Source organism: Aulostomus chinensis, chromosome 8, assembly GCF_037954235.1.
Source record: "Aulostomus chinensis isolate RoL2024-O1b breed Wild chromosome 8, RoL_Achi_v1.0, whole genome shotgun sequence".
Lineage (NCBI taxonomy): Eukaryota > Metazoa > Chordata > Actinopteri > Syngnathiformes > Aulostomidae > Aulostomus > Aulostomus chinensis.
Genome location: NC_141327.1, coordinates 22,090,603 through 22,100,858, shown reverse-complemented (window position 1 = coordinate 22,100,858; position 10,256 = coordinate 22,090,603). Strand labels below are relative to the sequence as shown.

Genomic DNA, 10,256 nt, shown 5'->3' with positions numbered 1-10,256 from the left:
AAGTCTGTAATGAATTTTAGAATGAGATTAAGCAATGATAAGCTTCACTGTGTGCCTTTTAAAAGGGACTTTGCCATCACACACCTTTAAAATTGCTCAGCCAATTTGTGTTCAATTACTAACTTTTGGAGGCTTGTTTGTATTGTACAAATTTATTTTCCAGAGATACCCTGAGGAGGATGTTACATCTCTCACTGGAGTCAGTGGAGGAACTCTTGACCTTAAGCATGAGCCATCCTCATGCTGAATCCTGTGAGACCTTGGACTGCCTTACAAAACCCCAGGACAGAGAAACCATTGATTATTACTTCTCTTCCCCCTTTCAGCCTTTAGACATACATTATCTGTTGCACCTAAATCAGACATTTCTGGCTCAAAACCTTCACTCACCACAAACCTCACACTCTTCTCCATTGCCGTCATGTGCATTCATGTATGCATGTGATATCGCTGACCTACCAGAAGTCCCTCCCCTCATGCTGTGTGCATGAGCCCCTTTGCTCCTGTCCTAACCCTGGCCCCAATGAGACGGCATGGACCTTTGTTTGACTCCCATCTGCTGACCTTCTGGTCCTATCCTCAACAGACAAGAGCCCTCATAAAGGAGGAATTGATCCACACAAAACACATTTCCTGAAGACAGCAGCAGTGTGTGTCAGTACTCATGCACTGAGCCATGAACCGCAGGGCCACACTCTCATGGCGAACCAAACTCGCGTGCCATCTGAAGCCTGGTTACCGCTCCTCAGAATGTGTGGGAAGAAGGAGTCAGACAATTTCCCCCAGGATCTAGCGAGAGAGCTTGTCCTTTGCTTGGTGAAAGGGTAAATTAAGGTGGCGAGGTTGTATTTAAGATCATATTTCCCTCGAGTACTAAAGAAAGGACCAAGTACACGGGACATTGATCGCCCATAGTAAATCGTGTCCTGTCTAAAAGCAGCTTTTAGATAACCAAGTATTTCCAACACTTGTTCAATACGAGTAAAAAAATGTTCCTAAAATGTCTTGTATCATAGCACAATGTTGAACAAGGTTTCCTCATTATAACATTAGTTTATGCATTAGCTTGATGGCTATTCACATCATCACATAGCACATCCCAGCAATGAACTATATCCATAAATTATGTGAACTCCAAATGCCTGAAAAATAAATAAAAATAAAGTATGCTGTTGCATCAGAGAAAATATTACATATCACAGCAACTTGAGGGATAAAGGGGATCCACTGACAGGCAACTAAATAAAATACACTGTTACCTTGAGTAAGGCTAGGCATTTTAAACATTAGTTCCTGATTGGTGAGGAGGATTTACAGTATGGAAACTCCACAGGGGGACTTTGGGATGGTGAACATGACCTTTACGGACCTCATATGTTTCTGTTGTGACTGGAACTTAATGAACAGGAGAATCTTTGTGGATTTGATAAATGAATCCAGAAGTGCAGGGCAGCAGCTGATGGCCGTCCCAGGAGGCCGAGCACTTCAGTGGCAGGTTCAATAGCTCATTATCAGTGGTCCCGCTGGTTAATTAGTGAACAGTGGGATCATGTCACAGGGACAAATAAACACATTCCCTCCTTCCGTATAATGCTCAGGTTGCTAGTGGCGACATGAGTGTTGTGTGATGCACAGTATATGTACATATATATAATATGTGTGTGTGTGTGTGTGTGTGTGTGTGTGTGTGTGTGTGTGTGTGTGTGTGTGTGTGTGTGTGTGTGTGTGTGTGTACTAGAGAGAACATTTAGACACTGAAAAATGTAAGTGCTCTCTGGTGGACACATTATGTAACAGAACCAATGTCTCTAACAGTGTGGCTACGCAGTGATAGAGACACATCGAACTGCATCTGCAGGACCTCTAAGGTCACTAGCATTTGGCACCACTCACACCCAAAAACACAATTGTTGTTACTACTGTATGTGTTTCAACAGAATAAAAAAGGCATGAAGACGAAAGACACTTTGGAGACTGTTTCTTATACTGTGTGGACAAGTGTCTTTTTCAACCTTTATGGCATATATCTTCTCCTCAGGCTGCCGCAATTTCTCGTCACTTATCGCCTGATATTTATAAACTGATTTATTTATGAGTCTAGCTCCAGTGAGTAGTGTCACATAACATAGACACATAACAAGAGATCAAACCGGTTCACTGTTACACAGTTAAATTGTAAAAATGTATCAGAAATTACGACTTTATTGGTAACATGATCCAAATTTTACACAGAGAGTTATCAAACTTACGACACCATTTGTCTAGCACGTTATCTAAATGTAAATTTTACTTAACTACCCTTTAGGATCTTGCATAGACTTGTATTTATTCCTGGAGACTTAACTTCACCGCTTCTTACTTAATCTCAACCATTTACCAAAAAATCAACTGGGGAAACAACTTTTTTTTTTTTTTTTACTAAGTACATGGGCCATCTACCCAGCTAACTAGTCTTTAGAGTCTTTCATGTCTCTAAAAGTGGCTGAACACCCCCCACCCCGATATACAGTATAACTTTGTTAGACTATTACACATAGAACTCAAAGTTTGTTGTGGCTTTAACAAGAAAAGTGAAAGTTGACCCTGCTCGCTTAAAGCAGCCCACCCAGAAGCACAGAAATACAATTGTTCCAACAATTATAAACTACTGAGAATAGATTACGGCTACCCACACACACTATACTACCATGGATCATGTGTGTCATAACATTTTTCATCTGACACTTATGATGCTTAGAGTGGAGGGAAATAAAGGTCATGTTTCTATCTTTTTTTTATGTGCAGTTCTGCTCCACCAATGTCTAAATCATTAATCACTGTTGCCCACTAAATGAAGTTGAATTAAAAGACGTATTCAAAGACAACAGGAACAACATTCAAATACCTATTTATTTTCAGGCAATCCTTTAAAGGCTTTTTGTTTTGTTGCTCACATAAGTATGTAATATCTCACTTAATTAGCAATCTAAGCCTTCTGACAAACAGGCATATGGTGCTCTCTCTCCCACGGCCTTGGCCAAGGAATGAATATGCATATCCTGGGACCCCAGTAGCTTGTTACCCTGGAATGAATTCTACACAAGCCTAATCCCCGATCTATTATTTACCCCTTGACCAAACATGCAAGTGGGGCTTCCAGACGCTTGACTTGATAGAAATGACTGCCCTGGGATTCAGCTGCCTCTTTCACCCCAGTGGAGGAGCCACGCAGGCAGGCAGTCACTCTGAGGAGCGCTGTACGTCTCTCTTTTTGCTTCACTCTATCCACACACACACACACACACACACACACACGCACGCACACGCACACACACACCCCTCACTCCTTCAACTCTTCACTCTTGAGATGTCTCAGTCAAATGTTGAGCAAATCCTCATAAAAACAAGTGCACAATGAAACTTTAATGAGGGTGCCCACTTGAGAGGGATCTGAGGGACACAACTTAGGAAATCAGTGTCACATCCCTGCAGTACACACAGAAACCATGAACTATTTCCAAGCACAGACGTGTGTGCGTGCAGGGGCGTGCGTGTACATCTCATGCAGAGGCAGAGAAAAAAGTTCTGCTGACTGCAAAATTAAATAGAACATAAACGTCATACAACTTTTGGATGGAAGGGATTTGAAAATCACTTAGGTTATCATCTACTGTGTGTGTGTGTGTGTTTGTTTTTCCATTCGGCCAATCATCGCATTTGTTTAAAATAAGACTACAGCAATGTATCTACTAAATATACAGTGAGTAAAAATATCTTTTATTCTTATTAGCTTTTACTTTTCCCCCACTAAATGTAAAGTGCCTGTGTCGATTTCATGTCTTGAGGCTAAAGGTTTTTGGCACTTTTTTTTTTTTTTTTGGTCGCACAAAGATGTGACTCTTCATCCTGACACAACATCGTAAATCAACTCATCGGGCACCTGAATCTCCCCAGACCCACAGCCACTGGGGTTAAAGTCACACACGGCGTGTAAACCGCTGGTCTGAATTCACCCAACACTACACAGCAGACACCTTCTCTCCAGCCCGGACCGTCGGCAGCTCTCCTCGGCGCACTGCGCTGACTCTGCAGAAGGAAATCATCGGGGGAGTGTAGGGAGGCGTTTTTTTTTTTTGTGTGTGCGTTTTTCCTCAAGGTAGGACAAGCAGTTACAACCCGGCCGTCAGCCGATCCCCGTTGCCTCATCGACATCTTTAGGGTTTTGTTTTTTTTTTTTAGGAAAAGAAGAAGGGGGACAGAGTGTCGTGATCATGCGTCTCTGTCCATGAGACCGACGAGTTTCCAAACGTCTTGACGCGCGGTTTTCCCCCGGTGCAGCAGCCTGGGCACGGTGACTGTCGGCATCCTAAGAGCGGCTTCTATCATCTGTTGTACCTCAAAGTGTCACAGAAAGCGATGATAAGTGTTTTAAACGAACACCGAGAGCCGAATCACTGAAAAGAGCGAGCAGAATTGAAGAGGAGAAAGTTCCCCACTTGAGGGCGAAATCAGACTTTTTTGAGGACGCCAAGTTTGAAAAGTGCCAGGAGCCCCGGGGTCTGTCAGATACAACATGCAGCAATGGTAAATATGACTTTCCAGCTTGTGCCTACTGAATTAATTTGGATAAAACAAACACAATAGTAAATAAGGTGTTATATTTTCGATTGTTGTCTAACTTCTGTTATTTGAACATAAGAGCAGAGAATTAAGTCAACCAAATCCTTCCTGAGTAATTCATTTCTCCAAGTCGTTTTTTTTGTGACTCATCTGCCATCTTTGTGTGTATGTCTGTGTTTAAAAGGAAACTAATTTCTTTTGCTTGTTTAAATCTTTAATCTGCTTTTCTCTTCCCCCTAAAGTTTTGAAAAATGACATTTCTTAGACTCTAAAAGGCCATATATCAATATAGAAAAATACAACCACTGACATCCAAGAAAAAAGTTAATAAATTATTGTGTTCAGTTATTGAAATTCACTAACTTTGTTTAAACATGAAAGTTTTGAATTCTCTGCACCCCATGGACTAAATTAATATGTGACATTGGGGCAGCTACAAGTGGAACTGTGGTAACAGAGTAAAGATTAATCAAATGTTTCGTAACTGCATGCATGATATGAATGTAGTCAGACTCTTCACACAACAAGTCTTGATATTTGCAAACTACTTAAATTGAGTTTCTAACTTGGGCAAAGTCATCAGTATAGCTTCAACACATAGAAATGGATATAAATGTGTTGGCTGTGTTTACTTTTCTAAATTTAAGCAGACTTCATTTTATAGCTTGCTTAGTTCTTTTTCAGGCCTAAAAAAAACCCAAAACAACAACAACAACAAAAAAACCCTGCTGGAAATCCTGCTCCATCTGTCTAAAGAATCTTGTGTAGAATGCAGTTTTTTTCCTCCAATATTGTATTGATTTCTTGAAATATTTAAGGTTTTGTTACAGCTGATTGTTTTGTGATAATCTTTCAGAATGGAGCCCATATTTAAAAAAGCAGCAGTAGTTCTAGTAAACAAAAGATTTAGATTATTTCAGCTCTTACTTTTTATACAACTCATGTGACAGTGGTTTTTGTTGATCCGCACTTTTTTAACTTGCTCGTGTGTACTTACGTCATGGTTCAACTTTAAGGGAGAACCCAACTTGTTACAATGAGACACAAACACACACACACACACACGCGTTCACACACACACACACACACACAAAGGCATTTCATGTCAGTGTAAGACATTTCAGCATGCACATATCTGAATGCTGCAGCAGACAGCACAGAAAGAGGGAGAGCGGTAGAGACGTGAAACAGTGAGAGAGACTGAGATGAATGGCCCCACTTGAAAGCACTACAAAAGTACCTTCACACTTTCATCAGTGAGATGTATGTGAGATTAATGTCTAGCACGGTATTTTGGCCTGGTCTGTAGTGTGTGTCAGGGATGTTTCATGAGCCTGAGCTGGTGCTGCTAGTGAAGAATGCCAATTTACATTCCAGGAGTGTCATTTCATTACTTTTATCTCCATGCTGCTCTCCCCCTGCCAGACAAGTCAGGGGTCCTCACTTTTCTTTACCATACAAGTCAGAAAAAGTCAAAATGCCGCTCTTCCTTTTTATCTGTGTGTTTGTGCTCGTCTCGCTCTCGTGATAATTATACACTTTTTACGATCTCAGAATTGTTGGCAAAGTTTTGATGTGTTGCTGAGGGAAACCAAACAGCAAAAAAATTGTATTTGTATTCTGAGAAACGGCAAGAAAAAGGTAGGATAATACAACTCCTCGTGAAACAATGGTGAGGTAAATGTGCTTCAGTCTATAGCGCTGCTACGTGAGGTTAAAGAAAAAGTTAAAGTTGTCAACGAGGCTGCAGCTAGGTCGTGATCGCTCTGGGTCTGTGGGAATCAGAGAGGGGAGAGTGTGTGAGAGTGTGTGTGCGGGGTTGGAGCCACTGGTTAGTCGGTTCAATAATCTGCTGGACAGGTAGGCCTGTGACGCCCCCCTTAGAGAGGCTGCTAATGAAGAGAAAGGCTGCTTAGTGGTGCTCTGCGCTGACCCCACCAACCCTCCCTGTCCCCCCTGCTGGCTTCCTCTGATTACCACTCACATCCAGAACTCTTTCCTCCTCTTCTTCTTCTTCTTCTTCTTCTTCTTCTTCTTTGCTGACTTCATCCTCTCCATATCCCCCCCTCCAGTTTTCTTACTGTCTCACTCCTTTTCTCTCTATTTGAAAAAAATAAAAAATAAAAGTGTGCTAAGATCCTAAAGCACCCTTTGATGTGGTGCTTCTATATATTCACTCCACTGGGTTCTTGGCTCTTTTCATTTGTGCTTTTTTTTTCATGTTACGTGAGTCATTTGAGGAGACGATCACTGTTTGACCTTCATGTCCCTACAATATTTCTGTGCAATTTTAGTTTAGTCAACCCCAACGATGCGCTGAAACAAAAAAATGTGAAAAATTCAGAGAGGAAAGGGGAAAAAAACATTTATTTTAGATTCATAGAAATATGTATTTTATCCACATAACACTCATAGATGTTCCTGTAATGCCCCAACAGCATCAAAGCAACATTCTTGCAGTGTTCTTTGGGGGATAGGTCATCATTGTGGGGGTTTGGCCCTCATCTTCAGCCCCAATAATCTCTCAGGTGACCGATAGTGTGCTTTGGCAATGACAGTAAAGGTAATATTTTGAAAGGGGGAGTGGGGTCAATACATGAGGGCGGCCTGAGATGAACAAGACAGTGTAACCCAAGCTGCAAGACACTGTGAAACGTTCAAACAAATTGGATTGCAGGATTCCTAATTTAATAAAGGGCACAGTGTGAGACGTTCATAATTTAAAACAATACACATATAGTAGACATAATTCTACTTTCTGTACCTCAGCGCACAGAATAAGAAACTAAATCTTCTCACACTTACACACATGCAGACTCTCCAATTTCCTTTGAATACATTTTAGAATTTGGTCTGTGTTACGTTAAGTTTTCTTTCAAAAAGAAAAAGCCAAATAAATAGGAGAAGTTAATGAATCAGGTTAACAGCTGTTACGACGTGAGGGTTTTAGATGCGTTTAGTCTTGTGCGATCACACAGATTGATAGCTCTTAAGAGTTTTAATCTGCTAAACGATAGTATTGTCAAGGTGCAGAGGGGATAGATCACACTTGGTAATGGTGAGTTAATCAGATTACAATCAGGCTCGGTACTACAAGCTGTGTTTGAACTGTAATCTGATACTTGTACTTACATGTGTTCATGTGTCGTCGTCCCCCCCCCCCCCCCCCCCCCCCTTCAAGCTTCATTTCACATGCTAATCCAAACACTATCATATTCCTCAAGGAAGGAATCAGGAAAACTTTGGTCTTAAACATGAACACACCCAGTGGGTGCAGAAGCCACACACTCCCTCTCTTTGTTTGTTTTAAAATGAGAAATGATGGAAGACTTTTTGCCAAACTCAGACTTAAGCAATGTACATGGCTGTATTTTTTTTTTTTTAATCTTCTCAGACAAAGTCATGATTCTTACCCTTTTCTCCTGTAATTTGGGGTGGCCTTAATTAATTCTGTCCAGAACTAATTACCAGCAAGTGTGTAAAATAAACACTTCAGTGTCACCGTGTGGCAATTGTCCAATCGGTAGGGAAATTACATTTCACTTGTAATCCATACGTTCTTCAGCCAGGATAGAATATAATTCATGTCGACACTATAGAAATACCAGAGACACTGGACCTGTGTAACGAACAGGAGTACAGTTGTAACCAAATGGCTCATTTGGGAGGTATAGGGTTATGTGGTATAATTTATATTTTATAGCTCCCTTATGCACCGACTGCACACCAGAATAAAGTTGTTCGATTTTGTTCCATGAACAGTGAGTGAGAAAATCTGGGATTTCACTTGTGATGGAAACTGCACACACCACTTTGTTCCTTTCTTTCTTCTTGTATTTTTTATTTTCCTGCTCAGTCTCGTTTCTTACTTTCAGTTAAAGGACACCGAGCACTTCTCTCCATACGTATGAGGATGTTTGTTTGTATGACTGCGTGTATTTTTTTGTGGGTGTGTGCATTAATGGACCATGTCCCAGTGACTCAAAAGGCATGGAAAGATCTCCTCAGGCCATACAGAGTGATTTGATTAAAAGAGAATAATTTGCCCTGAAGGTGTCTTTTCTCTTCCCTCCAAAAAAGCTGGCGGAAGAAATCTGATATGACAAGATAAGTGGTGGCTCATGAAAAATTCCTGAGGACTGAGACGTAGCATGTTGACTTTGGAATTATTGCCCTGAGTGTCTTGTTCTTTGCAAGTAACTTTGCCTGACAATGTTATTTTACCTGAATTGCCTTTGAAATGACTCCTCTATGCAGAATTTTCTAAGTTATAACCAGCTTATGTACTGTCCAGTGCGCTGACAAAGTATACTCTGGCTTTCATTCCAGACATTTTCCTCTTCAGGAATCTTAATCAGCACAGCAAGGCGATCAGTAACTGCTCTTCTCTGCTGCAATTGATATTTACGCCTATTTACTGTGGAGGATACTCAGCTTGAATTACCTGATTAGTGATTTTACATCATATATTTCTGAAAGGTTTTGTCTGTTTAACATTTCTTTTTAAAGTCTTGTCCATTTACTTTTGGCAGGACAGCACGCACACAACACACACACACACACACACACACACACACACACACACACACACACACACACACACACACACACACACACACACACACACACAGAGTCAGTACTGGAAAAACCCAGATGAAATCAGCACTGGTTGCAGACACGGCCCTCCTGCCCTGGTCTCACCATTGCTGCAGGTGATATGTGCCAGGTGTTGGGGGAGTCAATTAAAAGTTTCATTGTGATTCAATCAAAAATTGATTGTTTTGAGCAACGATCCAATGATTTATGATACTTAAAAAGTTTCTTTGATGCAACTTTAAAGTATGACAGTATCAGTTCCATACTCAGTTCTGGAGTTGACTATGTTTTTAGGAAATATAGAATATAGTAGTCGTTAGGGACTCCAAACTTAAGTGTTTTGTTCAAAAATGTTCCATTTACCAATATGAACCAAAATTGTTTTGGTTCTACAAGGAAAGAAATATGAGGTTGTGACTGCACACACAAGTATCCCAGCGTGCAACTAAGATACAGGCACCTGTGCAATGGCAACCATGAAAACACAGCAGCAACGACCGGATGGTTATCCATTATCTATTCTATTCAGCTCAGTGTGTCTCTGTGTTTAATGTCATTTGCTGTTTTTCCTTCTACAAACCAAAACTGCAATACAGACTCAACCGTGGGCTTGCTGAACCGCTGCACCCCTAGTGGTCATGGACGTAATAAACAATGTCTTAGTGCATAAATATTTTACAGACGTCATCATTGAGAAGTGCAAATGCAATGACTTGCACGTACATGTCCGACTAAAGCAAACACCAGCAAGCAAGCAAAAGTTTCAACCGGCTGCCTGCAACAAGCAAACGCCACGAGCTGCCACTTCTCGTGTATGTGAGTGTCCAATACAACGGATATTGGTGACTGTGGGACACGTGTGTTAACAAACACAGATACCATCAATATTCATAAGGATTGATCAGGTCGATTCATTAACACAGATCAAGTTATTGCTGCACCCCTACTACGAATCTTACAGGAAGTGATGAATGTTTGAAAAGATGATTTTCACCTAATATTCGCAGATCTATGCTTCCCTCTCCCAACAACACTGGCATCAGTTGTTCTGCCACCTGTGA

At 41.0% G+C, this 10,256-nt stretch overlaps 1 protein-coding gene across 1 annotated transcript in view; it reads left to right on the top strand.

Moving 5' to 3' along the window:
- The first annotated feature begins 4,106 nt into the window (after window positions 1-4,106).
- Window positions 4,107-10,256, top strand: part of bnc2 (basonuclin zinc finger protein 2) — a 161,565-nt gene continuing 155,415 nt past the window's right edge. Inside the window, exon 1 of the mRNA XM_086211689.1 lies at window positions 4,107-4,563. Coding sequence (XP_086067815.1) covers window positions 4,561-4,563 — 3 coding nt within the window. The 5' untranslated portion in view covers window positions 4,107-4,560. The remainder of the gene's footprint in view (window positions 4,564-10,256) is intronic.